At 54.3% G+C, this 27,486-nt stretch overlaps 13 protein-coding genes across 13 annotated transcripts; 5 read left to right on the forward strand and 8 right to left on the reverse strand.

The window, feature by feature from the left end:
- Positions 1-675: 675 nt before the first annotated feature.
- Positions 676-3,498, reverse strand: CCOS01_05069 (PHD-finger domain-containing protein; the record flags this gene model as incomplete). Its single annotated transcript, XM_060453250.1, has 1 exon — positions 676-3,498. The coding sequence occupies one exon, from the start codon at positions 3,496-3,498 to the stop codon at positions 676-678; it is 2,823 nt and encodes a 940-aa protein (XP_060317208.1).
- Positions 3,499-3,788: 290 nt separating this feature from the next.
- CCOS01_05070 (uncharacterized protein) lies at positions 3,789-4,488 on the reverse strand (the record flags this gene model as incomplete). The annotated part of the gene is made up of 2 exons (XM_060453251.1): positions 3,789-4,365; positions 4,412-4,488. Coding segments are annotated over 2 exons (654 nt in total), but the record flags the coding sequence as incomplete, so codon positions are not given.
- A 3,415-nt stretch (positions 4,489-7,903) lies between these two features.
- On the reverse strand, positions 7,904-8,116 carry CCOS01_05071 (uncharacterized protein; the record flags this gene model as incomplete). The annotated part of the gene is made up of 1 exon (XM_060453252.1): positions 7,904-8,116. One exon carries the CDS (start codon positions 8,114-8,116, stop codon positions 7,904-7,906), a length of 213 nt encoding a protein of 70 aa, XP_060317210.1.
- Positions 8,117-8,494: 378 nt separating this feature from the next.
- On the reverse strand, positions 8,495-9,169 carry CCOS01_05072 (uncharacterized protein; the record flags this gene model as incomplete). Its single annotated transcript, XM_060453253.1, has 1 exon — positions 8,495-9,169. The coding sequence occupies one exon, from the start codon at positions 9,167-9,169 to the stop codon at positions 8,495-8,497; it is 675 nt and encodes a 224-aa protein (XP_060317211.1).
- A 142-nt stretch (positions 9,170-9,311) lies between these two features.
- Positions 9,312-9,602, forward strand: CCOS01_05073 (uncharacterized protein; the record flags this gene model as incomplete). Its single annotated transcript, XM_060453254.1, has 1 exon — positions 9,312-9,602. One exon carries the CDS (start codon positions 9,312-9,314, stop codon positions 9,600-9,602), a length of 291 nt encoding a protein of 96 aa, XP_060317212.1.
- Positions 9,603-9,624: 22 nt separating this feature from the next.
- On the forward strand, positions 9,625-10,305 carry CCOS01_05074 (ML domain-containing protein; the record flags this gene model as incomplete). The annotated part of the gene is made up of 3 exons (XM_060453255.1): positions 9,625-9,833; positions 9,919-10,135; positions 10,189-10,305. 3 exons carry the CDS (start codon positions 9,625-9,627, stop codon positions 10,303-10,305), a joined length of 543 nt encoding a protein of 180 aa, XP_060317213.1.
- Positions 10,306-10,672: 367 nt separating this feature from the next.
- CCOS01_05075 (V-type proton ATPase subunit F) lies at positions 10,673-11,233 on the reverse strand (the record flags this gene model as incomplete). The annotated part of the gene is made up of 4 exons (XM_060453256.1): positions 10,673-10,813; positions 10,882-11,016; positions 11,079-11,114; positions 11,177-11,233. 4 exons carry the CDS (start codon positions 11,231-11,233, stop codon positions 10,673-10,675), a joined length of 369 nt encoding a protein of 122 aa, XP_060317214.1.
- A 552-nt stretch (positions 11,234-11,785) lies between these two features.
- On the forward strand, positions 11,786-13,217 carry CCOS01_05076 (uncharacterized protein; the record flags this gene model as incomplete). The annotated part of the gene is made up of 2 exons (XM_060453257.1): positions 11,786-12,031; positions 12,087-13,217. 2 exons carry the CDS (start codon positions 11,786-11,788, stop codon positions 13,215-13,217), a joined length of 1,377 nt encoding a protein of 458 aa, XP_060317215.1.
- Positions 13,218-14,482: 1,265 nt separating this feature from the next.
- On the reverse strand, positions 14,483-15,307 carry CCOS01_05077 (uncharacterized protein; the record flags this gene model as incomplete). The annotated part of the gene is made up of 1 exon (XM_060453258.1): positions 14,483-15,307. The coding sequence occupies one exon, from the start codon at positions 15,305-15,307 to the stop codon at positions 14,483-14,485; it is 825 nt and encodes a 274-aa protein (XP_060317216.1).
- Positions 15,308-15,764: 457 nt separating this feature from the next.
- Positions 15,765-18,849, forward strand: CCOS01_05078 (uncharacterized protein; the record flags this gene model as incomplete). The annotated part of the gene is made up of 3 exons (XM_060453259.1): positions 15,765-15,831; positions 15,978-16,535; positions 16,586-18,849. 3 exons carry the CDS (start codon positions 15,765-15,767, stop codon positions 18,847-18,849), a joined length of 2,889 nt encoding a protein of 962 aa, XP_060317217.1.
- A 2,667-nt stretch (positions 18,850-21,516) lies between these two features.
- On the forward strand, positions 21,517-24,221 carry CCOS01_05079 (3-isopropylmalate dehydratase; the record flags this gene model as incomplete). The annotated part of the gene is made up of 4 exons (XM_060453260.1): positions 21,517-21,616; positions 21,723-21,754; positions 21,909-21,983; positions 22,101-24,221. 4 exons carry the CDS (start codon positions 21,517-21,519, stop codon positions 24,219-24,221), a joined length of 2,328 nt encoding a protein of 775 aa, XP_060317218.1.
- A 449-nt stretch (positions 24,222-24,670) lies between these two features.
- On the reverse strand, positions 24,671-26,066 carry CCOS01_05080 (uncharacterized protein; the record flags this gene model as incomplete). The annotated part of the gene is made up of 3 exons (XM_060453261.1): positions 24,671-25,440; positions 25,766-25,927; positions 26,009-26,066. 3 exons carry the CDS (start codon positions 26,064-26,066, stop codon positions 24,671-24,673), a joined length of 990 nt encoding a protein of 329 aa, XP_060317219.1.
- An 831-nt stretch (positions 26,067-26,897) lies between these two features.
- CCOS01_05081 (uncharacterized protein) lies at positions 26,898-27,272 on the reverse strand (the record flags this gene model as incomplete). The annotated part of the gene is made up of 1 exon (XM_060453262.1): positions 26,898-27,272. One exon carries the CDS (start codon positions 27,270-27,272, stop codon positions 26,898-26,900), a length of 375 nt encoding a protein of 124 aa, XP_060317220.1.
- Between the last annotated feature and the right edge of the window lie 214 nt (positions 27,273-27,486).

Below are 27,486 nucleotides of genomic sequence, written 5' to 3' on the forward strand. Positions count from 1 at the left end.
ACACTCTTGAGAGATGGTCGATAAAATCAAGATAGAATTGCAAAAGTCACATCACAAGTATGGTATCAGGGAAGCAGTATTCTGTGAGCGAAAACTTAGGCAGCCTGTTTCCAGCTGCAAAAAAAGAGCCATCCATTTGTCATGGGAGGGGTGTAGTAGTCCCGCACCGAGGCGACTTCCACGTCGCCCGGCACAGCTAACAAAGCCTAGAAATACACACGAAAACATGCCGTTCGTGGCAAGAGTAGTTGGAACCTCCTTTCCCGGTCTTTTCATCTCGTATCGGTCGATACCCGGCTCTTCACTGCGTCTGTCCATGTCCCCCTTACGTTACGCCATAGACCCCCCATCGAAGAAAAGATTCAGCTTTCCTGCCAGACGACGAAAATAAAATAGTGTCGAAATGGGCTTGTGTGTTTTTCGTAAGACGTGCATTTTCTTTTTGCAGCTCCTCCCAAAAACAACAGTAAAACGAAGTTCATCTGAAGACATTCCCGAAAAAGCGCTGACCGAACCCGAGGAACCCCTTCCCCTTTCCCATTCCCATTGTCCGTCGCTGCCCAAACGCCAAAGTCAATCACCAGACTGTCGCCGCCCCGAAACGTTTTTGATAATATTTAGAGGGGAAATAAAAGCCGCTGTGCCATCTTCGGAACTCGTGGACCCCGTTCTATGTTACAGCGTGTTGCCGGCCGCAGCCGCAGAATTCAAGTTGATCGTGTTGCCCGTAACGGGTGTAAGAACATCCGCACTCTTCTCAATCACTGGAGAATCGACGATAGCATCGAGCGTTGGCTTCGTCTCCTCAGTGCCAGAGAGTGAGGTCTTCAGAGTGCCAGCAGGCTTGGCCTTGTTCATCCTGCTCTTGGTGTAATCGCTGAGGCTCAACTTCTTCTTGACCGGACTTGGATGTGCCGCAACACCATTGACTGCAGTCGGAGCAAATGGACTGGGTAGACTGCTTGCGGAGAACGGCGATTGAATTGTCGATGGTGTTGAGGCACTGGGAGTCGCCGATGTGGGTCCGTTGAAGGCAGGGACCGGTGGCATCGTGACTCGTAATTCCGGTGATCTCATCTTCAACGGGCTGCTTGAGCCATTCGCGGGTCCATCTGAAACGCTGTCGGTCTGCAGGGGCGATTTTACGGTGCTTGGCGAACTTGTCGGAGCATCCGACATCACGACATCGCCAGCAGGAGGAGCGGCTGGCGATGTATCGCGGGCTTGATTGCCAATATCCTTGGAGGGCGGAGGAGATTCAGCACTAGGCTTGACCTCAGCTGGTTGATCCACGTCCATGGGTGTTGGTTCCCGAGCGGAGAGAGAAGAGAGTGACTTGCGTCTCTCGACTTCATCACAGCGTAGGCGGTGTCGATTGTTGAGCAGCCGTTGCGAAAGAGAAATGATACGGCGTCGTGGCCTGGGTGTTTGAACGGGCTCACTGTACCACTCGCCCTCGACAGGGTCGGTTTGTACACCGGCATCGCAGTAAACGGGACGAGGTGTGGATGATGTTCGCCCGGACTGGGAACCGACCGACTCGGCTCTGGAGGCAGGTGCCTTGAACGGATTCTGTGCCGTTGGTGACACGCCACTTGAAGGGGAATTCGACTTGCTTCGAGATGTTCCCGCATCGACGTAGTGTGTAGTGCCGCTGGATGCGTTGCTGGTTGAGCTCCGTTGTTTCGTCTTGGAAGAACCGGAAGTGGATGCCGTGCCATCGGATGTTCGCTTCTTCTTGCGTGGAGGTTGTTGCTGTTCCATTCGTCGGAATGAGTCTTCAACCATTTGAACCTTGCGTTTGTCCCTGTCAGTCGGTTCTGTGAGGATACCTGGCCGATCCAATGAACCCTGGCGTACGGGCGTGCGATCACGACTAGGCGGTTTGCTGCGCTCAGAAACTGACCGACCGTCGTTGTCGGCGTCGTCTTGGTGTCCCTCGCTAGCTGCGCGACTGTTTGTAGCGTGACCGGTGCTGGTGGGAGAGATGGTGTGGGTTTTTGGCTTTCGTTGTTTCTTCTTTGCGGGAGGCCGAGACTGAACCTTCGCTTGGTGTTGTCTGTGGAAGCGAGCAAAGGCACAGTTCGCACCCAAGTCACACGCACAGCCGCCGTACTCGGACAATATCCGATGAATCCAGCCCGATAGTGTTTGGTACTCAGCCTCGTCCATCTCAGACTCGTTCTGCGTATTGGTGTCGTCGTCAGCGAGGCCCAGCAGATGCACTAACCGTGCCTGGAACTTCTTGGGTAGCCTAAAGTCCCATGGTAGAGTAATTTGCTCGTTTGCCGCGATGTATCTGTCGCTCATGAGCCAGAAGTGATACTCGGATTGGCCTGACAGGTACGTATCCAGCAGGGCGTTGGGCTTGCAGCTTCTTCGAACGAAGCGAGCCATCGATCCTTCTTTCCTGGTATCAATGTACAAGGGAAGCATGGGGTGGAAGAAAACAAAAGGCAACGGGGATGAAAGTTCCTCCCATAGGTTTTCGGGATCTGCGCAGTAGTCCTTTTGGAATCCGATCACGCCGTTGAGTTCAATCAAAGGGACGTCTTTCTCGATGGCGGCAGGGGTAGCAAGATATTGCCATCGTAATGTCGTCTCTGGCGAGACAGGAATCTTCTTGCTCTCGACGTGAAGCTGACGCTTGCGAGCGTCAATGTCTTTCGGCAGCTTAGCAAAGACGTCGTTGAATTCCTCGCCCGTCTCTTGCCTCATGCGATCCGGTTCCCGAAGCCAAACTGACAAGGTATTGGAAACGAAGAGGCTCGCAAAGGAATTGATGCGAGTGATGGGGATGTCTGCTTCTTTGCTCATGGACAAGAAGCCGTCCGAGTAATTGTGTATTTGGAAATCGCTCGGAAGGTCCGGGGGAGTAGTTGCTGGGCTTGGGGGGTGGCCGTTGGGTTGTGATCGCCCACCATTGCCGTACGAAGGACTTCGCTTTGCGTTCTGAGAACTGATCGAATGGGATGGCCGATGGGATGACTTCACCTTCTTGGTTGGGTGAGGGTGGTCGCTCGGACTTCCGTGCTTTGCATTCTCCTGGCCCACAGGGTGGCCATTCAACTGCAAGTCCGTTGGCTTTGGCTTCTTCTTGTGGCTTTTGGATGGCGGGCGTTTGGCCTTCTTATCTGGTATGGTTTCTGTCGTAGGACCATTCTTTAGTCGCCGGGTTCGCTCGATGGCCTTTTGTCGATCTAGGGGGCGCGGCTTGCAATCAGCGCACGAGTGGGCAAAGTCTTCGCGGAGGGCCTCCTCGCGACTGTGAGGGTAAAAGCAGTCGATGTGCTGCCACGTGTCACACGTCTCGCAATAGATCGTGTTTCCATCATCGTCAGTGAAGTTGCAAATACACTTGATCGTGTACGGCTCTTCTTCCTCTACCGTCTCGGCCTTGCGTGGCACATTGTGTGTTGAGACTGGTACGCTCGGGGCGAAGAGGGTCTGACTAGGAGTCGCGGTCTGCGTCGACAGCGGCTGGGGCTTTTCGGTCATAATCTAGGTTTGCCTCGTAGTGCGAATTGAAGTCGAGGTATTGGGTGAGATGATTACTGTTGCGGCCTGGGTAGCATGACGACGTCTGTCTAGACGCACAGGTACAAGCCGTCGAATGAACCACAGAAACAGCAGTACGCAGGGCCGTCGTCATCCGTCGGCGGGAAGGGTATGGTCGAGTCGAGGGTTCTCGACGAAGCTGGGTAAGGTAGGACTCGGTGGGATTGTCGAGTCCGGCTCACAAAGGACAGGTCGTCGCAGAGGCGAGGAACGGTCCAACAAATCGCTTTTCACACACCGCGGTCGTCCCGAAACCAGGAAAACACCGTTAGGTTGTCACAAGCGTGTGTTGTGGGCGTCGTGAGGTGGAAAACTTTTCGAATTGTGATCGCGAAGAGCGTGTCCACGGACCGATCGAAGCCAGAAGACGGATCAAGTCGAAGAAAGGGTTGAGCGGTTGCGCCTCGTCGACGGGGAGGGATGGAGCGTTTCGAAAAGCTGGGCCGAGTCGGGAGAATGTAGTATGAGGAGGAAATCGAGTGTTGAGGACCGGAGGTGAGGTAGAGAAGGGTGTTTTGGGTCGAGCAAGTGAGGGTGGAAAAGAGATTGAAAGAGAAGAAGAGAGGGGGGCACGACACGAAGGAGAGAAAGATGGATGGGTCCCCCAAAGGAGCGTAGCAGACACCAGCGGTGGTGGTGGTGGTGGCAGCAGCAGCAGCAGTACCTGGGTAGGAGTAGTAGGTAGCAGTGCTGGTGCTGGTGCGGTGCGGTACGAGTTGAGCGAGACAGGTCCCAGTGCAGGAGCGTGCAGGCCGGAGCCTAGGCCAAGCCGAAAAGAGAGAGAGGGCGAACGAGCAGGAACAGTGACTGCACTGCTTAGGTTGGGGGACTTGGACTCTGCGGGCTTGGGGACTGACTGGCACCTTGTGCTTCGGTGCGCGGATTGCGGACTGGAAGATGGGGGGGGGAGGGAAGGCAAGGGAAGGGGGGGCGTCTTCGAAGATGGGATTTTTTGGGGGGAAGGGCGATGAGGACTCAGGACGGGTTGCTGGGTGCTGGGATGCTTGGGGAGCATCGCACCTGCTCAGCTTGAGATGCCCTGGCACCTGGCCCGTTGCCCGCTGGCTGGGGAGCACTGGCTACCACCAGCCAGTCCGCCAGCCGTCACAGCCTGGTATGGCCGGACATGCACTGGAGGGAAGGGCGACGACAACAGGACGGGGGGAGACTAGAGACGGGAAGACAGACGAGGAAGAGAGTGAGAGAGAGAACGGGAGACGAGGGCAGAAAAGCCAAAGCCCGTGTGTAGGGAAGAAAGGGTACAGAGGTACCGGTACTTACTTGAAGCTAAGCCCGAAAGGCGGTGGACACGCTGATATGAGTGGCTCCAACTGTCCAATCAGATGTCTAGCGCAGATCCATGATGCCTCAGGCAGAAGAGGTTTCAGGCCGCAACCAGACACAGAGAAAATGGGAAAGTGTGTGATGGTTCCCGTCTGATGAAGGACTGGTGAGTGCCTTGTTAGCCCTCCGCACCAGACGCGCCTGAGAGGTCGACCAGGCAAAGAAGGAGGCGGAGAGGGCGAAAGAAAAAAAAAATCCAAGTCTGCGTGATAAAAGAAGCAAAATGTTGGAGAGAAAGTGGAGTGAAGACACTATCCGCAATAAGTGTACCGAAAACAAAGTCAAGGAGGCATTCGACTAGAACAGACTCTCATCATCTTGATGAGAGCAGCTGGCGGCCACGGAACGTCGGTTTGATGTGAACAAAAACAAGAGGCAGACTCGTCTGGTGGGAGTGGAGGGACAAGAAGCGGCATGCAAAGATTTAATGAGTAATAAGAGAGAAAGAAATGGGCAGGCAGCGTGGTGTTGGTGTTTGGTGCGAGTTGGGTGATGGATCCTCTCTGGCCCTAGCAGAAACGCCGGGCGGATGTGACGGGAGGAGCGAGAGGTGGAACGACCGAGGGCGAAAGGCGACGGCAGACTGGTCGAGGACTGGTCGAAAGAGGGGTGACCCGCGCGACGGGAGTGACTCTGCGTGCGCCATACGGATGGATGGGTTCATGGATGCCTTGCTTCGCTGGTTTCTGCCTGCAAAAGAGAGGACATCCGCGTGCCATATGCGGAGACGAATAAGATATCCGTCAGGTAAGTAGGCGTGGAGGGCGTAGGCGGAAGTGAACAACTGTGAGCACTGAATCCCTAGAGAAGTCGACGCCAGAGACACGGGAGAGAGAGTATCTGACTGGTATCTAGCCGACGGAAGGCTAGGCATAAGATAAGCGTAGGTTTGATTGCCTGTGTGCTCCGTACTATGAGCGGGAGAATGCCGGCGTCGCGTTGATCTCCTCGTTGAGTTCCAGTTGAACAAGCGTCGAATTCGATGCCTTCAAGCATGATAGCGTCTTTGGAAAACCAAACCAGCGAAATTCAAGACTGAGAATCGGGGATGACCATGGCTTTCATCCCATCCCGAGGGAGACGTGAGGCCCGTCCAATTATGCGCAATCTGGGTTTTCTTAAAATAGGAGGCCTTCGAGTGACTTGCCGTTGGCGCGTCGTTTCGCAGGAAACCTTTGTACCCTTGCCCCCTATTCTGCCCGACTTGTGAACAAGTGAGTGGTTGCTCTTCTCTGATTTGTGCTAGGTAGGCAGCTAGACGACGTGGGCGGGTGGCAAGAGTCACTTTCCGGTTGAGGGCAGCCCAAGTCCAACCCGCCATGGCGCCAGGGGTAGAAGAAGCCAACGGGACTGGAGAGACACTCGGGGGCCCCTCCGCTGGAGGTGAGGTGGTGAGTGGTGAGACTGAGAAAGAAGGCCTCTGCTCCAATGGGAGACCATGGGCAGACTTCAAGGCGCCGTCATCCACTCTGGACTCCACTGCTTCGAATGCTCTTCGCATCCAAGCCCAATATCCACATTCGTCTCTCTCTCTCTCTCTCTCTCTCTCTCTCTCTCTCTCTCTGATCCATCATAGAAGAGCTTCTCACTTCTCGTCGCAGAATTGTGTGTCCAGCCGAAAAGGTACGAATACGGCAGTCGAGAGTTCATCGCGTCGAGGGCTACGGAAACGAAGCGGACGCTACACCAAAATCAGCCACCCATAGTTACATGTACGTACACACCTCAACGAGGACGGGAGTGACTTACTGGATAGATAGGCCGAGGTACCTTGAGAACTTCAAAGGAAGCAAAAGGAAGAAAAGGTACATCTCTATACGTCTCTGGCTCAGCGACTCTTTTCGGCTGCAGTGGGATCGGATTGTATTGGATTTCCATTGGATAAAGTGGGGCTTGTCTGCGAAAGGGCAGCATTTCTGATGCTCCTTCTAAAAACCCAAAATGGTGAAGTCCCTCCTCCCCCAAGCCGCAAGTCCCACGGCGTAGCGTCGCGTCCTGCCGATTCCCACTTGTCTGAGGTCTCAACTCAACATCCCTCTCCCTTCTTTCATTGGTCAGTAGATCAATCTGGGAATGGCCGACCGGGTCTTACTGCCAGGGCCTAATATTATCGTGCATGGAGCCGGTCTTTCGCTCCCTGCAACAAGTCGCCCTTCCCCCTGGTCAAGCTGGAGACCTGCAGTTTTGCATGCGACTTTGCGTTGGAGTTTTGGAGGTGACAAACAGCTCCGACTCGGATGCGCAAATGTTGACTCTAGAGTGAGCGAGAGTCTGTCTCTGCTCGCCCACGCTCACGGCTGACGGAAGCTTTCGCTGGTTGTGTCGCAGAGGTAAGTATCTTCGCCGTAAGGTCAACCGCCCGCAGAGGCGGCCCTTGATGACTGCAGCTGGAGCTCTTCCACCATCACACTTTCCGTGAAGCCTCTTGCACAGCTCGTCAACCCAAGGCGACAGCAGCATGCAGCTTGAAGTCATCATCACTGCAGGCTGATGCGAAGCGTCCCCTCTCGGCACTGGAACTTCATCCCACCCTTTCGTTCGACACTTCGGTACGGAGTAGCGTAGCTGACTCTCGCCTCCAGTTGCTCTCCTTTTTTCTCCAAATCCCACGCCGTCGCCCGATGCCCCTTCAACCATCTGCGCCAAATGGCTCGACCCCTCACCAAGACAGACTAGGTTGGCCTCCAAGAGCTCGGTAAATGGCACGCTGCGTTGAACTCTACTGTGAACTGTGAGTGTGTACACAGAAACGGAGGCATGGGGGGCGGCCCTTTGGGCTGCTGAGGTGTCATCTATCTGCCTCACCAAGCCATAGTTGCAGAAGTATCGGTACTTTGACCACCTTCAGTCAATGCTCCTCAGGTCCAGCACAATTGCGCGCCTCGAAATGCGACCACGCGCGGCGCCTTTGCGAGCAGTTGTGGTCCTTGTTGCCCTTGGGTTGACTGGTTGCCCAGAGCGCCCGGGTGCTCCAAGTACAGTACGACGTAGGGGGGGAACATCAGTGCCCGCTGCCGTCTCGAAGGCTCGTCGAGCCTTTGCCGTTCATAATAATGCTTCCTCGGTGATCGACGGGAGGAACTGCGCTATCCTTCCGCTTTCTCGCCCCATCATCCTGCTCCTCAACTGGAGATACCGAGCAGACAAACAAAACAAAGAGTCGCGGTTTTCCGTCGTCCATCCGCACCCAGCTGGCGTAAAAGGGCCCCGGCATGATTCGCGGCCGGTGTCCCTCTAGCTAGGATCTCCCTGTCCTATGATCGCGTCCTCGAGACTTGTCCAAAAGTTTGCGACACTGATAGCCAGGGCTGCAGCTGAGTTGTCGAGGTGCCCCGTACTTGTTGACCACGGTCCCCAATCATCGTCCAAGCAGGTTGGCCACACTTTCCGGTTCACTCGAGCACTTGTTTGTGCCAGCTCCCTGCACTCGACGCCGGACTGATTGGTACAAGCCGACGGACCCGTGCACCACGGTTTTCCCACCATGAAAGACGCATGAGATGGTGTGGCTCCTGGTGTGGCTACCTTTCTTTTCAGGTCATCATCCATGCCGTAGCACGACTTCTTGAATCGCGGACGGAGTTCTGTCCAATCACGAAACCTGCGCAGTCGAGACCTCGAAGATGCTTGGATCGAAGGGCGCACCAAGCAGTTCTGGCTCTGATACTGAAGATCTTGGAGGAGCCAGCGGCTTGTGATGATGGAGAGACCCTGAACAGTTTGGCTGGCACTGGGCTTTCAATGCTGAGGTTGCTGTCTGTCTGCTTCGGTTCTGTCCACGGGACCAGAGTTCCAGGGATCTTCCAACAAAACCTGGGCCGTCGAAACAGCCCAGCTGCTCTGTGTGACAAGGCTCCAGCCGTCGCATAGGAGTGAGCACAGGCGGAGGCGAAAAGTCAAGTCCATTATTGTGGCTAGAACGCCGACAGCTCCTTCCTCGTGTGGCGCTCCGTCTTGTTTGCGCATGGACGGCTCCTTCAATGCGCAAATGGTGATATGGCACTCGCGACGCAATTCCATGGTTGCAGCTCGTAATCGAGGGACTCGGCCGTTTCAATCTCCAAAAGACGAAGGCGGGAGGTAATCTGGAGCTGGGAAGTCGATAACGAAAGTGGGATCTTTGGAGGGGAACGAAGCAGAAGAGTGGGAATTTTACGGTGGCCCGTGCGACGACGACGACGACGACAGGATTCGATGTACCTTTTGGGACAGCATTCAAGAGGCTCTGTCGTTGTCTAGTGTACTTGCTTTGGTCCAGCAAAAGCATTATTTCGGAGGCTCCTTGCGGCTATTACTTCTGCAATGTGAGTCTATAATCAAATAGCTATACTTCAATGTACAGACCTATACAAAGGGCACTGCTTGCTCTACACCAAAGATATGCAATGAAAGGTACCTCCAATGTCGCCATGGTCGCTGGGGAAGGCAAAGGCGCTTGTCCCGACCAAGGTCCACCTAGCTCCATCCAATCAGATCGATCTGACGTTGTCCCCATGACGTTCTCCCTCCGAACCCAGCCCCGTTCGTTGCTCACCACCTACCAACCAAAGCCACTCGCAGGAACCACTTCTCTATCACCTCCCATCATCCTCACGCTAAACATCGAACCTCGGACGCCGACGAGTACACACCGAGCATCATCAACGACATCGAGACCGCCGTTGTTCGAACCGCCCATACCCCATCTTCCTAATCACTAAACGACCTCGACCTCTAACCGCGATGAGGTTCGCCACAGCTGTCATCGCCTTCCTCTCCGCCGGTCTCGCACCGGCCGGTGCCAGCGTCCTGGTCCAGAGAGACCAGTCCGTCATTGTTAACGATGACCTCAAGGTCCCCGGCGACTCGCCTTTGGAGCTCTGCCCCAAGTCCCATGATGAGGACATCGTCACAATCGACAGCGTAGACCTCTCTCCCAACCCTCCTCAGGCGTAAGTTCGTTTGCAGCAGCCCCCAGTCTATGACGATGCATACCGCAGTATCGTGAAACGGGAGCCAGCTAACATGGCGTTTCAGTGGCAAGGAGCTCGTCATCAAGGCTTCCGGCACCGTCAAGCAGAACATCGAGAAGGGCGCCTACGTCCTTCTCCAGGTCAAGTACGGCCTCATCCGCCTTATCAGCACCAAGGCGGACCTCTGCGAGCAGATCGAGAACGTCGACCTTGAGTGCCCCATCGAGAAGGGTGTTCTCACCGTCACCAAGTCTGTCGAGCTTCCTAACGAGATCCCCTCCGTAAGTCAGGCTCATCTATATGAACCTTATCAGGTTATTGACAATATCTACAGGGCAAGTACACCGTCTTTGCTGACGTCTACACCGCCGATGATGTCCCCATCACCTGCTTGACCGCTCAAGTCGTTTTCTCGCGCAACACCAAGAGCTTCTTCAGCTTGGAGCTTTAACTTAATTACAAGCATACGAAGGTTTACGATGATGGGGCATGGGTTACAGTCACACGTAGCGATACATCCAGATTGCTGTTGGGGTTTCACTTCATCTCATAACACTGGTAGCATTAGGAATTTGGCATAACGCAGTTCAACTTCGCCCGTGTGATGGATCCGTTTGAGGGTCCTTTTAGGTGTTCATTCTGCGTAGGAGTATCGGCATAACAATGCGTACGTACATAGGGTAGCGGTGCTAGGCATGTAGCTCGCAATTTATTCATGATAGGCCGGTGCGGTCCATCCAAACTCCGAATACGCTGCCGGCGCACCATGCTTTTGCCTCTTGGCTCTTACTATCCCCATAATCTGTGGAATGACATGCTTATTCGCCAAACAACCGGCGCACTCTGCGCAAAACACTGTCCTTCTCGGGGTCGTACGGGTGGTCCTTGCTCGGAATTTCGAGAACGGTCGGGAAAGCAGCAGTGTAGGTATCGACCCGATGTCTTATGCGATCGGCAATCTGTTCTTTCAATCAGTATGTGTTCTCTTGGCACAAGGCCCCCCCCCCCCCCTGGGATCGCTACTGACGTGTTGGTTGATGAGGATGATGCCAATGTCCTTCCTTGAAGTGAAGGATTCAAAGGTAGACTCGATCGTAGCGGTGTCCGTCTTGCTATCCACCACCAGGAAGTTCTTTTCTTGGTCGGCACCCGTGCTGACGTGCTGTGCACTTGTTAGTTATCTCGAGCCGCAATCGGAATCGTCGTGGAGTCGAAAGAGCGCACCCCAATGCCAGCGAGGAGGAGGCCGGTGACCGAGTCCTAGTTCTCAAGTTTTAGCCATTTGTAATCAGTCATAGTGTCGACTACGCAAAGTGTCCTACCTCGTCGCCAATGACGGCGAGGAACTGGCGGTCCTTCATATCTGCTTGCGAAGCCATCTTGGATGACTTGTGCGGTTGTTGGAGAGCTTGCGATGGCCCAGGAGGTCGGCGGACGGATTGACGTACTTGCCTTGATTACCTGTACCCGACCTGGCGGCGGGCTGGCAGCGCTCCACTCCAGCACCTCACTGTGGCTGAAGTGCTGTTAGCGCTGTTCTGCCAGGTACCGCCTGCTGGAGCCCGAACTGCTAACAGGCTCGGATGAGGTGTGGGCTATGTGACAGAAGCCAGTGGAGACCCCACTTGCAGCGTTCCGGTACGTATTATCTCCCAGATGCTTTCAGTTTACGGTCCATGCACATAAGGAAGGTACCCCTGTCGAAAGCTCCTCTTGCCTAGCAGCGGGACAATGGCCCAAAAATCAATAGACCCAGACTTCTTTGTAAACAATTTCACCTAGCGACGAAATCGACGACGACAACGACGACAAACGACACCGACGCACCACTCGATCCCGCCCGTCGACCACGAAACCATCGCCTTCGAGGCTTCCAGAATCCCATCCGCCCAGAAGTCGCCTGTTGATGGCAAGAAGCGCAATCTGACGAGATGCCGCGTCTAGTGCGAAAGAAGCCGCTCTCTGAGCGCCTGAAGGCCATGCTGAACCCTATGGACTTCTTGCTCTGGCTATCGGAAGAATTGGAGACGAGAGATTGGGATTCAAAGGCACTAGGAACACAGCTCGGGCTCGGCTGCAACTTCGTGTTTCTCCTTGCTAGAGCTAACTGCGTAGCATCGGAGGTCGAGGATGATGTGTTCAGCGATGGGAGCTCCGGGGGCATCGTCACCTACATTGTCAGTAGCATCGAGTCGCATGGGTTGCGCATCATGGTTACTAACGAGTCCTCAGGTGCGGCCCCTCGTTTGGATTCTTGGCCTCCTATCTGTCGCCAACGCCTTCTATACCATGTCGAGAACGAGGCAGTACCGATTATTCCAAGTCAACGTTGAAGACAAGCCGCACACCCCCTCAGCCCAACGAGTCAAAGCCAGGTCCGACCCGGCCGTCTCTTCGCCCCTGAGACTCTTGAATAACCTCCTGTCTTCCGAGACTGCCGAGTCGCGAGCCCACCCCGACAGATCACACGACGTCTGGGAGCTAAGTGTCTGGGATCCTCTCCCGGTCTCTTTGCAGCTCTTCTGCCTCTTCAGCCCTGGCCACGTCCTTGTCTACATGATGTTCCTCCCTCTGGTGCCCTTGGATCCCAGACCGAGTGTAACAGTTTTCAACTGCATTGTGCTGCAACTCATTCTTTCCGTCCAGCTGATTTTCGTCCAAACTCGGTATGCTCAGCAGATCAAGGATACGGCTATCATCCACAAGGAGGTCCTCCACGAGTACGACACCAAGTTCGTGCGGCCACGTCTTCACCCGGTTGTTCGCGATGTCGGCACACAGTGTTCGCCTGAAGAGGCTGAGGATGAAGAGTCCTTTGTCGAACTGGGAACGCCTACGACGGTCATCAAGAAAGAGTTTGTGGTTACACCCAATCCTCACGTCAAGCAGGAGGACCCGGTCCACACTCCTCCAATTAGCAGCTTCGCATCCCGTCTCTTTACTCCGACGTCTAACAGGCGATCCGAGTCCTTCACCCCTGTGCCCAGCACTCGCTCGGTCCGGCAAAGTCTCCCGCCGGCACCCATGTACCAGTCGACCTCAACGTCCACCGCGAACACAGGAGGAACGAGCTTTGGCGGAAACTTGGGTGTATTCAACCACGCGAACTCGCCACTCAAGAAGACGTCGAGTCTTAATGAGATGAACCAGGGCTTCATGTCGCCCCGGAACTCGAGAGAAATGGCTGCTCGGGAACAACGTCGAGGAAGCCCACTGAAGCAGTCGGAGATTAGAAGATCGACTGGCTCAGATGCTCTCGACCACACGAGTGCTCCCGATTACAACCCCTTTGCCAGCGCGAAGAGGAACAGAAGCAATCAACAAGGGGAACGGTACCCTTCTAGATGGTCGGGTTTCCACTGAGAGGGCTTGACGTACGTGGCATGAGAGATGGGTGACATTGCTCTGGGAAGACTTTTTGCTTGATGGCTTCAAACTTATTTACAGCAGCATATGGCGGCGTTGGGCTGGTTCGGGCGGATGGTCGATTCCTGGGCCGGCGTTCTTCTTTGTTAATCAACTATTCAAGTCTCAAGACTGAATTTGTATTCTCTTAAATCAATCTTTTCTTGGTGGAGGTGCATTATTCCCGGCACAGTTCTCGCGAAGTCCCTGCAACTTGGCAAATTGGTGACCTTGTACCTCGCGATCCTTGGGTATGTCTTTAGGATATAGAAGTGACTGTATCTGCCTCCTGATGGTGACTGAGCTTATTTTGTTATTACTGACGTTGGCTACCCAGCCAACTTAAGTCTGTTAATTCCTTCGTCCTGAAGACTAGTCTCAGTGTTGCTAAATCTAGCCTCCTCGGAGATTGACGACCCTTTGGCTCGCCAGACTTAGATTTCCTCTGAGAACTTTCACGAAGACGCGTCTCATTGCCGAGGGAACAAGCTTTTCCCGGTTGTCTGACCTCTGCGATAGCGGGAGATAAAGATATGGGAAGTCAGATGCCCTTGATAAGCCTCCGCACACATGAAAACGAAGAAAAGCAGAATAAACAGTTGAAGAGCAGATAATGCGAATTCCATAAACAATGCTGATTCTTTCCTCCCAGTAGAATAACGAGCGAGGTTGTCAACATCGACACTTGATGCCTTTCCTCAGATGATGTTTTGCCAATCTCTAGTTCCAGTCTTCACCAAGCCCTTTGGCTATCACTTCGTTGCTGTATGGATTCCTCACTACGTCTTGCTCCATGTTCCCGAATCGTACTTCAGAAAGTGCAGGGCAGTGACATCTAGACCTCGGAAGCATGAACTTTCCTTGACCCAAGCTTCCCCACAAGCCTCCATATCGATCGCCTCGCCTGCGGTGGCGAGACGGAAGAAAAGTAGAAAGGGTCATAGGCGTTGGAGGGACGTTGCGGACGGAGATCAGTCTGATGAGGCAGGAAGGTACCCTGGATGCTCGACGAGAGACTAAAGAGAAGGCAGGTACATTGGAGGCGCTGCACCTGCTCTCCTTGAAAACTGCTCTGCCAAGAAATACCGTAGCGCATTCAAAAATTTGCACCTCATGTGATTGATAAAGTACGTTCGGTTCCTTAGAAGTAACTGTCTAGTGATGCCAATTGGAACGAACCATCTATCATTCATTGCTACCCGAGCCTCATTAACATGCCCGCGCTACGAGAATGTGGTTTCCAACCGGAATGTACTTCCTGCTTCGTACTGAACAAACGTCTGGGTCAAATATTGGACTCTCTTGAAAGTCTTCAATTCACGATTCCACCAGCGATGAGCCCTTCGTAACGTTCTGTCCATGTCGTTGAAACACTCCTCGATGATCTTTTCGAGCTCTTGTGTGTACTCCGCCATGCATCTCGACAGGTGCGACGGGTCCAAGGTTTCGGTTCCGTCAAGATCTCTTACATCGATGTTGTATATCTGTGTATCTGCCGCATTTATCCGGCGCAGCTTGCAGCGTGTCTTTGGTGCATTGAAGTAGGAGCCAAAGCCAGAGCCATTTGAGATGTCCCCGACAACCACTGACAGAGTCTCCAGTTTCGGAAAGTAGAATGTGAGTACCCAGGCTACCAGATCCAAGAATTCTTTCTCGCCTGGGATAGCCAGATGCCTTGTCTCTTGAATGACGTGTTCGAAATCGTCTTCACTGGCAATGTCTTCCAAAGATGCCGGACCTTGATTCTGGCAGAACAGGGTATCCAATTCCGGCTGATAAGATCGAAACGGCACAGGAAAATCAATCGTGTCAATGGCCGAGCGCGGACGCATAAGATGAATTCCACTCAGTCTAGAGTTCTGGACGAATTGGCGAGACTCGCGGCAAACATGCATCAGCACCGGAAAGGCAGTGTACACCAGCAACGACTGTGGTGTGTCGCATGTCGACGGAACGATGCAAACTTCTGACTCGACTTCAGGAAGTGACAGCTTCCAGATCTCAGCTCGAATTTCTGGAGGCAATTCGCCAAAGAGGGGGAAATCCATTGCGCAGGCGTGGGTGACGGTTGCTCTGGTTGACGTCTAACAAAAGAAGGAGGAGGGCGAAGCACAAAGGGAAAAGGGATGGGAAAGAGAGAAATTCAATTGAGTTGGATTATATGCTGGGAAGGAGTGTCGCCAACTTACAAGCAACTGCCTTGTTCCTTGAGTCAGGGGTTGACAGCAGCAGCAGTTCGTCGAGTCGTTGCGCCTCTTTGACATTGACTGCTCAAACCTGTCGTCCCTTCCTGCGCAAGGATCTCCCTTTCCAAACGCAACCCATCATTTCCGATCTCTTACATCGCCGCCGGACACACACCTGGCAACGGGTTCATGAGTTCTTTTGCCGGCATCGTTGTTTATTTACTCTCTATCTGTCGTACCATGCAGCATTTCTATCCCCGCATCTCCTCGAATTGAATTATGTCAACCCACTCAGCTCCAGCCACCGGTCGACCGCCCGATGCACCATCGTTTCGAGTCTTATCTCGACGTCCTGGACAGCAAGTCTCCGAAGGGTTTGGCCGGAAGTTAAATCTAAGCGCGCGTTTGAGGGCCGTCCTCCCAAGCCGCCGGGCTGAAAAGGGTAGCACCCATCGGAATCAAGGGTACTAGGAAACCGCTGAAAACCCTCGTTCGAGATCTAGACACTCTCCGACAAGTCCACCACGAATAGGTCGAAGCTCTGACCGCATCACACGCTGGAACACGGCCAAGGAACTGGGCCGTTCTCGGAAAGCCCGATCTTCTGAACCTGAGCCTCTTCTCCGAAGAGCTAACACGATCGCTCATACACCGGCAACTAGATCTTCAAGAGAAGAACGAACACTGGAAGAACGCCGATTGATCCACCGGAAGCGCAGAACTCTGAAAGAGAGTGGAGATTACCTTGGCGTCACAGGAATCAACCCAGTCACAGGAGAACTAGACGTTGAGACACCGTCTACAACCAGCTTCAGCTCTGCTTCCTTGACTCTCGACCAAAAGCTGGAAGCTAGACACAAGTCGGAGTCTCGACGTACACGCCGCGGGGCCGAACTCCTCACAGAAGAGGTGACCAAAAAGCTCCAGCAACGAGAAGAGCAAAGGTTTGCCCGGAAAGATCGGGAAAAGGAGGCCATTCGACAAGCACAGCGCAACGTTCATTGGCAACGCCATAGACAGCAGTGGTCTTCTGCCAAAGAGCCTATACTTAGCCCGATTGCGCAGTCAAATAAGAGCGTATCGACTCGCGGTAAGCTAGCTTGTGTCGACATTGGGCTCATGTACTGACCAATGAGTCAGGTTCTGAAGCGAAAGACGCCCGATACCTGCCTGAGCAACCAAACGCTCATCGTTTGGGGATGAGCCATACTGATCCCAAATCTCATCTGCCCAAACATATCATCTCGGAAGAAAACGATGCTGATTCATCTGACACTGTGATACGAACCCCTCAAAGCAGACGATCATCCCTGGCATCCACCGCGGCTCAGGAACTCGGAACAAACGGCCGAAACTTAGGGGAAGATCGACGACCTACGCAGATGCCGCTCCCGTTTGGAAACTTGAACTCTCCTCAAAGCATCAGTGAGAAAAGCCGGCCTGGTCACTTCACCCTCCCAGCACCAGTCACCAAAGGTCAAAGCCAGAAGGGCAAAGCCATGGAAAAGGAGCTACCACCCATACCTCAAGGACCTCAAAAAACGGTGTCTTTTTTAGGCCAGCGACGCCCAGAGACAGAGCCGGGAGGCCGACAAGCTCTCCGGGCCGTTTCCAACCCAATGGTTCTACGGAAAGCAGACGATCAGGATCCGCTGGGATACCACAGCAGGGAATTCTCAAGAAACATGTCTCTAACCTCAGGCAAAATCCCCATCCGCCATTCGAGGACAGTATCAGCAAGCGCAAACCTGACGCCTACAAACCTCTTGAGAGATCATATCCTGGGGGAAACATACCCACACCCAGCCCTGGACTACCAGCAGCAGGCAACACTGAACCGCTGGGAGGCAAGACAACTTATCCCACTGATCCGGAATATGGAAGCCCTGGACGGCGAGGTGGAATTGACAGTAGCGCCACTAGCAGTGGCTTACCGTTCATTGATGCAAACTCACGAACTCAACGACCAGCAGGCAGCCAAGAATCGTGGCCCACCAATCACAGCGAACATATCCCCATTCGAGTCATTATTGACATCCCAGATCGACCAGAAAAGCCCGCCGCTTCAAGAGAACTTGTTGACCCGAGAGCATATCCAGGCGCTGGAGGACAACCTTTGCAAGGTGACCCAAGAGCCGCCAATCCCGAAAAGTCTCACCTTCGAGGACCGAGCAACATCTCCAAGAAGGATGGAGGTTCGCGAGGACGTGATATGCCAGCGGGGAGTGGGAAAGATGGAGGCTCTAAAGACAAAAGCTGCCACCACACCCATCACCACCATTATTGGCTGCGGCCAAGGTCTTTCACAATCGAGCCTATGCCAAGAACAACCCAAGAGAAGAGTCAGCGAAAGCTGGAGCATGTTGCAGAATCGACGCGTGAGTCGACAGTACGACGAACAGATGTCAACGTCAACAGAGGACATCTCGACCGAAAAAGTGCGGCATCTAAGGACCGTCAAAATAAGGACCCAGGCTTTGGCACCAAAAGGAAGCCAAACGCTGACCCTCCAGCATCGAAACGATGCGATCCACAAGGTGGTCGAGAAATACTCTGCGAGAAATTTGGCAGACAGCGACAAGCAGGAGAGCCAAGCCGAGAACCCTGTCACACCACACATGTCCACGTCTACATCACCCCTAACCGTGTTGGAGCCAGCCACTCAGCAGGGCCAAAGCAAGATCGCATCGACGGGGGCGGCGCGGGCCGCATTGGCCAATTCGGGCAACAGGACGGCGGAAACTCGGAAACAGAGCCTCCCGGCCAGCGGAACGCCCAGATCGCTGCCTACCAGCCTCAGGAAGCCTCCTCCCGACTCTGTTCCGAGTAGGAGATTGCGGAACAAGTTCAAGATCATGAGGTTCTCGAACACGAGCCCGTCAAAGTCAACAAACACCATAGCAGACGGTATAGAGGCGATGAGCAGCCGCAAGAGTTCAAAGACGTTTCGTGCCATGAAAGGGAGAAACGACAATCTACAGGATACACCAACGGAGAGCCAGCAGTTGTCAGCAGCCAGTCAAGCCAGGTTGAAAGCTGGCTGCAGCACGTCAACGACCCTGGTGAACAGCGACTCCGAAGGCGGCGACACCGGAGGTCGTTTGAAAAGAGACGTGTTGAGTAAGCGTGTGCTAAAGTGCGCCACCGACGGCAAGCAGATTGCGGGGAGCGTGGCTCGATGGTATTGGAAAGCCATATCACCTTGCTTTGATCCGACATCGCCTGCCAGAAAGCGACTTGATGTCAACGAGTCAACTTGGACGGACGTTGGGATGTTTTTCTTTGCGCTGAGCAGCGGATTCGTGTTATTGGCGACAGCGGTCCGGATCGCGCAGGGGATTGCGTGGGTGATGCAGATGGTGCAAGGCTTGCTGGGGGGTTTGATTGCGATTCTCGGTTCCTGACAGCCGGTGGTGACGAAAAAGGGAGGTTGTGGAGGAAAGCTTGGCGTTGGAGCCCGACCAACCGCCGATCGGCGCTGTAGGGACCAGGTCGGCTGGGTGAAGCGCGACGAAAGCCATACTCCGTATATCGGCTGGGTTGGGGGAAAGGAATGTTTGATAAGACGGAGGCCGAAAGCGCAGCGTCAAATGCACATGATACGAGTCGAACGGGCGCTGTTTGAGCTTGTGTGGGGTAGTGGCAGGCCAAGCATGCAGCACGAAGGAGATCAACCCTTTCGAGACTTGATTACCTTGCTTCTCGAGTGCTCGGACAAGGTTGACAATGGCAGCACGAATGCAATGGCAGATGGCCCGGATTGTTGATGGAGTTGACGCAGTATTGATATGCCGGTATGGCTACGGATACAGACATTAATCAAACAGAGTTGCACCACAGAGGGAGCAGCCCGGGTATGCTTTTGCAATGCATGATGAAGTCGGCACCTCGGGCTCGGGTACGGTTACGGGCAGTTGTTATTGGGGAGGGTAGATGTTCTCCGGATTAGCCTGGGAGCGCTTGTTGGGATGACCGCAGGAGGGCCGGCCGATGCGGTGAAGCTGCCTCATGATGGACATTGCGTTTGCGACAGCAGCAGCGACGGCGATCGAGGCCCTATCATGTTATCGCGTAGTTCTGCAGCGTCATCATCGAGTAAGCCTCGGCGGGCGGATGTTGCATCCAGCTCCAGGATGGGATTCAGGGATGATGGATTCACGAATCACTGCCACTTCTGCTTGGGTTGAATGGACGGGCGATACTCCGTGATTCCGTAATACGGTACGTACTCCTGTTCTCGGAGGTCTTGGGAGCTAAGGTGGTAAGTGCCACTATTCGTACTGCGTATGTGAGAAGACTGGATAGGTTGGAGTCATTCTTAGTGCACAAAAAAAAGTGCCGGGGACTGGAATAAGATTGGAACCGTTGAGAGGCAAAGCAAAGTGAAATGCTGCAATGCAGCTTCGGCATCGCGTCAATTACGTACATGAGGGGGTTATGAACGATGCTGGCGCTAGCATTCGGTGTTCTGCTACGGGTCTTGCTGGCGCATGTACTTGGATTGAATCTGGCATGTATATCCGTACTAATTACACAAAAACAGTTTTAGGGTCACTGGTGACCGAGCAGGCATCATAGTGAGGGCGAAAGAGAAGACCAAAGAAAAAGTCAGCAACGGCAAACGACGGAACAAAACGGAGACGGTACTGGGCCCCCCAAGTAGCAGAGGGTACTTGTTGGACACACGAGAATTCAACGAGTTGCTGTTTTGGGCGGCGCTGAGCCCATTGGAGCCCATATTACTCGTCAGATTGCGGGCTCTTTGCGTCTCACGTGCGGGACGTGTAGTCAAGCGGTGGAGTATCAAGTGCCGTCGTATTCCATTATACTAAGGTAACGGTATCCTCTCCGAAAGTGGGAGAGATTTTTCCCAAACATCAACAGAGTCATACTTTGATATGATCCACGGTGAATATGGGGGGCCCCCCTTTTGGAACGTTTCCAGTTTTTCCCGTCTCGCCAAACACCCAACACTCGAAGAGTTCTCGTCCGAGATGATTGAGGTATTACGCATAGGTAAGGTGCCAAGCTAAGGTAGTGTGGCGTGTGTTGAGGTCTCGTCCATGGAATGGCCCGAGTTCAATGTCCATGGCAGCATTTGGAAGGTTCTCAGGGCGTTCAAAGTGGGATGCGGGACCCCCGGGCCAGGGCACCTTGCGGCAACGGGCCAATCCGCGGGCGTCATTTGCAAATCAGGGCGCTGTACCCCGCGTTCACAGGTCTTCCGTCGCCAGGACCCACTGCTGGCTGGAGCTGGCGCCTCCGATCATCGGACACTTGGGAACTTTTTCGTCCCAAAGCCTCACCCACGTAGTAGTCACAGTTGATTGTTTCGTTTTCTAGGTACCGGTAGCTTTGTAGCCAGATTGATGTATTTGGTGTGTTGTGCGTAGTGGGAAAAAAGGGTTCGAGGTACCTGCGGTTTGCGGGCACTTTTGCAAGAGGGGCGGGCGGGCGTAAGTGTACCTACGTGCTTTCTCTTCCTTGTCGCCCTTGCAAGCTGGCACCTCTTTCTCGCTCCGATTTCGTACCTTGTTCTTTTTTCGCTCTCTCTCTCTCTCTCAGTCACTAGGTCTCTTATTACGGAGCAATTTGATTCAGGTGTTCCCAACTCTAAGCAGAGGCAAGCACCGACCTCAGACACAACAGAGGGACGAAGGCCTCCTGGTCCGGCAGATACATATTGAGCTGCTCTTCCCCCACACCCCTGACCACACCTCTCCTCCGACTCAGGATTTTTCTACGTTTTCTACTTTTTTTTTCCCTCTCTTCCCTTTCCAAACGCTTCTCCTCCCAACGAACCATCTTCTCATCTCTCTCTCACCAAACCCTCTCCCTCTCCGTCATCCACTACCTAGACTCCCAATCACCATACAAACAGAGTCACACACACGCACGCACACTCGCAGACACTCGCATCCATCGGCTGCTCTCACACCAGCTTGATTTGACAAGGAAGCTTGGGAACCACCACCCTCGCAACACCCTACCAGGTCCCTTCAATTGAGGCCGACCTGACCTGCTTTTGAAATTGCATCGCTTTTCCTCCCCGTCTCTCCGAGTTGCACAAAATGCCCGTTGCCGAAGGCACCCCGCAAACTCTCTACGACAAGGTCCTCCAGGCCCACGTCGTAGACGAGAAGTTGGACGGCACGATCCTGCTGTACATTGGTAAGTTCTGCGTCATGCTCTTCCCCCCATTGCGAACGATCTGGATCTTGGATCTGCGCGGAGAAAAGGAAAGGAATTCATTTGCTAACAATGAGACGCAATGCAGACAGACATCTCGTGCATGAGGTCACCTCTCCTGTACGTTTGACGCTTGCTCCTGTTTTTGGCTTTTTTTCCCTCCTGCTTCCCCTCGTAACCCCTTCGCTATCCGCAGCCGCCGCATTCGCACTCCGGCTCGGATGACGTCGGTTGATCGACCCCACCATGACATCTCGCTAACAAAGGGCTGCAGCAAGCATTTGAGGGTCTGAAGAATGCAGGCCGCAAGGTCCGCCGACCGGACTGCACCCTCGCGACCACCGATCACGTAAGTTTCTTGTTCCACACAATCTCTCACACGCGCGCACATGCGAGAAGCATCGCTTTCGCCCGCCCAATCTCAATTCCGTAGTGGTGGTCCAATCGCTAACATGTGGCTGGCCAGAATGTCCCCACTTCGTCACGGAAAGGCATGAAGGACATTGGCTCCTTCATTGCCGAAGATGACTCCAGAGTCCAGTGCATGACCCTCGAGGAGAATGTCAAGGACTTTGGCCTCACATACTTTGGTCTCGGCGACAAGCGCCAGGGTATCGTCCACGTTATCGGTCCCGAGCAGGGCTTCACCCTCCCCGGCACCACCGTTGTCTGCGGTGACAGTCACACCTCGACCCACGGCGCCTTCGGTGCCCTGGCTTTCGGTATCGGTACCAGCGAGGTCGAGCACGTCCTTGCCACCCAGTGCTTGATCACCAAGAGGAGCAAGAACATGCGGATACAGGTCGACGGAGAGCTTGCCCCCGGCGTCAGCTCAAAGGATGTTGTCTTGCACGCCATTGGCAAGATCGGAACGGCTGGCGGTACCGGTGCCGTTATCGAGTTCTGCGGTTCAGTCATCCGTAGCCTCAGCATGGAGGCCCGCATGTCCATCTGCAACATGTCCATCGAGGGTGGTGCGAGAGCCGGCATGGTCGCTCCCGACGACATCACCTTCGAGTACCTGAAGAACCGCCCCCTGGCCCCCAAGTACAACTCGGACGAGTGGCACAAGGCCGTCAAGTACTGGAAGTCTCTCCAGTCCGACGCCGACGCAAAGTACGACATTGATGTCTTCATTGACGGCAAGGACATCATCCCCACCATCACCTGGGGCACCAGTCCCGAGGACGTCATCCCCATCACCGGCGTCGTCCCCGACCCCGAGACCTTCTCCACTGAGAACAAGAAGGCCGCCGGCCGCAGAATGCTCGAGTACATGGGCCTGACCCCCGGAACCCCCATGGAGGATATCCCCGTCGACAAGGTCTTCATCGGTTCCTGCACAAATTCCCGTATCGAGGACTTGCGTGCCGCGGCCCACATCGTCAAGGGCAAGAAGATTGCGGCGAATATCAAGCGCGCCATGGTCGTCCCCGGCTCTGGTCTCGTCAAGACTCAGGCCGAGGCCGAGGGCTTGGACAAGATTTTCGAGGCCGCCGGCTTCGAGTGGCGTGAGGCCGGTTGCAGTATGTGCTTGGGCATGAACCCCGATATCCTGGCCGCCAAGGAGAGATGCGCGTCCACCAGCAACAGAAACTTTGAGGGTCGCCAGGGTGCCGGCTCCCGCACCCATCTCATGTCCCCCGTGATGGCTGCTGCTGCCGGTATCGTCGGCAAGCTGGCTGACGTCAGAAAGCTCGAGGGTTACCAGACGAGCCCTAAGCTCCAGGCCACCATTACCCCCGACAGCGAACCCCAGGTTGACGAGCGGGTCGAGGAGAGCGACGCTGAGAAGGAGGCCATCGCCGACCAGCCCGAGGACAACGAACCCCACACCAACACTATTTCTGCCGGTAGCTCTGCTGGTCTTCCCAAGTTCACCAACCTCAAGGGTATCGCCGCTCCCCTGGAGATGTCCAACGTCGACACCGACGCCATCATCCCCAAGCAGTTCCTCAAGACCATCAAGCGCACTGGTCTCGGTAACGCCCTCTTCTACGCCCTCCGCTTCAACGAGGACGGTTCCGAGAACCCCAACTTCATTCTTAACAAGGACCCCTACCGCAGCTCCAAGATCCTCGTCGTCACCGGTCCCAACTTTGGCTGCGGTTCGTCGAGAGAGCACGCCCCCTGGGCCCTCAACGATTTCGGCATCCGCTGCGTCCTCGCGCCCTCGTACGCCGACATCTTCTTCAACAACACCTTCAAGAACGGCATGCTGCCAATCATTATGGAGGACAAGGAGAAGCTGGAGAAGATTGCCGCCGAGGCGCGCGCCGGCCGCGAAGTCGAGATCGACTTGCCCAACCAGCTCATCAAGGACGCCGACGGCAACACCCTCGCCTCTTTCGACGTTGAGGAGTTCCGGAAACATTGCCTCATTAACGGCCTCGATGATATCGGCCTGACCATGCAGCAGAACGACAAGATTGCCGACTACGAGCGCCGCATGTCCCAGCTCACCCCCTGGCTCGACGGCACCAACTACCTCAAGAGGGATCCCAAGACTGGTCGCCTCCTCGCCAAGGCCGTCCCCGTCCCCAAGACGAACCGGGGTGAGACCAAGAAGGAGCCTCTTGAGTGGTAAGGTACTCAGAGACAGAAAGAAAAAAGAGCAAACAAAAACACAAAAAATTGGATTGGCTTTTTCAAAACTAGGAAACTAGGGAGTTTAAATCATGTAACGTGTCTACGATACGAATCTGGGTTACGGCTTGTTTTTGCAAAGGGACAATCTTATCTTGTCCAGAGATGACATTACTCATCATGCTGGCGGCGATTTGGGAATTATTCAAAGAATAAGGGAGGGATTTGGTTATTACGTGGCATTCTATTTTCTCTTCTCGAGATGAAAAAGCTGCGGGAAAAAGTTTTCAAGTTAGATGCGCAGTTCGTCACAATAACGGAGCTTTCGCAACACATCATCCTTCACTTGTGAACCGTTCGTGGGACCCGTTCTACAAGTCTGCATAGCTTCAAGAGGATATGGTGATGATGTTGATACGCTGCTTAATATAAAGCTACGCAACGGAGTATTTAGAAATCCACCGTAGCCTCCCTCAAAATCCCAACATGCACCACAAACCCAGCCTCGATCCTCAACCCCTCGGGGAGCGACGCATCCGGTACTCTCCAGGTTCGAAAGTCGCGGTGGAACGCGCCGATCCATTCCTCAAAGACGTCCGGGCTGCGGAGCTGCTGCGCCACGATGCAGACGCACGGCTCGGACCGGGCCGTCGTTGAAGAGGAGGAGGAGGGGTTGTCGTCCTGGTCGTCCTGGTCTTGGTCCTCCTGCTGGGCACGTACACGCAACCGAGCGAGGTCGGCGGTGGTGGAGACGAGTGGCTCGACGAGGGCCTCGTTGTAGATGCAGTCGCAGCAGACGACGACGTCGAAGCTGTTTGCGGTGGAAGGGGGTACGCCGGTGAGGGAGGGGTCTGGGGTGTCGAGTTCCCAGTCTAGGGGGCGGAAGGAGATTGTTCCTGGCGATGACGACGTCGTTGCGGAGGTTGCTGTTGATGAGCTTGCTGCTGCTTTTCGTGAACGGCGAGAGGTTGACGAGGAGGATGATGAGGACGAAGACTTGGGAAGGGGGTTCGCTTCGAGGTTCTGGTGGATCATGCGCGACACGTAGGGTTGGTCTGTGAGGACGTAGCGGGCGACGCGCGGGGCGAGGAGGAGGGCTGTCAGCGGGGAGATGCCGCAGCCTAGTTCGAGGATTGTCGAGGTGGGGGTGAAGAGCTGGGTGAAGGGGGAGGTTGGGGAGGAGAGGTAGGTTGCGAAGAGGGGGGTTATTTTCCAGAGGACTGGTTTTTGTTTAGTCAGTTGCAGTTCAGGGGGTTGGAAGATTTAGATGAGTAGGGTTAAGCGGTTTGAGAGGTGTTCCAAGGTGAGGGTGGGAGGGTGAAGTTGAGAGTAGGTTGTGGGACTACCTATAATGACAAGGGGGGTTCAAGATTGCCATGGAGAATGACATGAGTGAGGTTGAGAGAAAGTTTTTGACTTTTATGACAAAGGGGAAATTTGATAGATGGAAGGACGGGGTAACGCGAAATAGGGCCGCGAAATGAGAGAGGTCTGTGATGGTTGATTCGGAAGGGGGGGGGGGGGGAGAAATATAGAAATACTGACCGGCCCCGGTCGTGCCTCCGGCGCGGGTCGATGAGAGGACCGTGGGGGACTGGTGGATCGTGAAGTCTCTGCCCGCCAGCGTCAGGGAGAGTTCGGTGGCTTTCGGGTCGACGAAGCCCAGGTTCGAGGACGGGATGTTGTGGGAGAAGAGGAAGAAGGTCTCTGTTTGGCGCACACGTAGGATCTCCCGTGTAAGTCGGTTGCTGCGGGGTGCCTGTTAGGTAGTAGGATGGATGAACGCACCCTCTTCTGGGTCGAGAATTTCATCCTCTAGGGTTGAGATGAGAGCTTTTACGGCCATTGTTGCCGGCTTCGTCTCTGCGCGAGACGGGTGGGAGCCCCGGAAAGAGTTAGATGAGGGTATAGCTGGAGTGAGTAGATATGTTGGTCGGTCTACACCTTCATCTTAGCGTGTCTGTTTAGAGAACTGATGTGGTTGTACTCCGTAGTCAGGACGGCCGTAGGAGGTTGCGGAGGACGGACGCACGGGCCGAAAGTGGACAGGTAGAGATTTGGGGGCAGTATTTTTTCTTCGGCGGAAAAAAAACATCGGGGCTCAAATCCGACGACATGTCTTCGGGCCGGGGTCCCCAGCTTAATCGGAAACCCGCATCAGACCGTTCAACCCGATCTGCTAAACCTCTTCAAGGAAATATTCTAAAACAGAAACAAGCTTTACAAGGAAGTTTTTAACTGTTTCCCGAGATACGCGTATATATCGGATTCGTCGCGTTAAGCTCGGATTTGATCAATTGTTGTGAGCGTGGTTCTCAAATGGCTCAGAATCAACTCTCACACGATGAAGTTGAAAGATAGTTGGAGAATCATGATTGTTTGATGAATTCACAATGCTTTCTACCGCTCTCACTCTAACAAGCTGTGGAATAGAGTAACAGAAACAGCAACTCTGCTCTCAGAGATCACAGGTACACGTCAATCCTCCTAATAGGCCAAAGTCTTCTGCAGAGCCTCTAGCAGACTGTCGGATCAGCTCGCTTCCCGTCATCCCGAAAAAAGAGAAACGTCGTCCCAAAACTGCCGTGTTTGTACTTTTTGACAAGAAAAGCTTAGAATCCGTTAGCTACGTTGTCACAACTCGGAGAAAGGTAACCAAGCTCTTACAGTACACCGTCTAAGCAACCCATCCCCAAATGTTCTTGATGCTCTTGCAGACATCAATGGGCGCCTCGTTCTGCTCAAACACGAGATCGCAGACCTGGTTCTTGGCGGGGGTGACCCAGCAGGCGTAGTTGCCGTCGAAATCGATGCAGATGGTGGCGGCGAAGGCGCCGCCGCCGCCGCCCTGGTGGATCTGGCAGTTCTGGTTGAGGGTGGTGACGACCTGGAGGTCGCGGGACTGCCACTTCCAGTTGGCGTTGTCGACGCTCTCGAAGCGGAAGCCCGTGTTGGACTTGCGGGTCTCCGGGTCGAGGGCCTGGGTGCAGTAGTCTGCGGCGACGAAGGAGGCGCCGAGGAGGATGGTGGGGAAGAGGGTGGAGAATTGCATCTGTGGGAGATGGGATGGTCAGCCTTTTGTGATCTGAGGCGGGAACAGTTGGGGCGAGGGCTTTTATCCTACCTTTGCGGTGTTGAGTTGAAGAAGTTGGGGATGTAAGTGATTGGAATGGGTGTCAGAGACTGTAAAAGAAAGTGATGATGAGATAGTGACTGTGATAGTGAGAGACTGTAAGATGCAGTGTGAGCTGTGTGATGAGGGAGCT

Source organism: Colletotrichum costaricense (assembly GCF_030867565.1).
Source record: "Colletotrichum costaricense strain IMI 309622 chromosome Unknown Scaffold_4.1, whole genome shotgun sequence".
Lineage (NCBI taxonomy): Eukaryota > Fungi > Ascomycota > Sordariomycetes > Glomerellales > Glomerellaceae > Colletotrichum > Colletotrichum costaricense.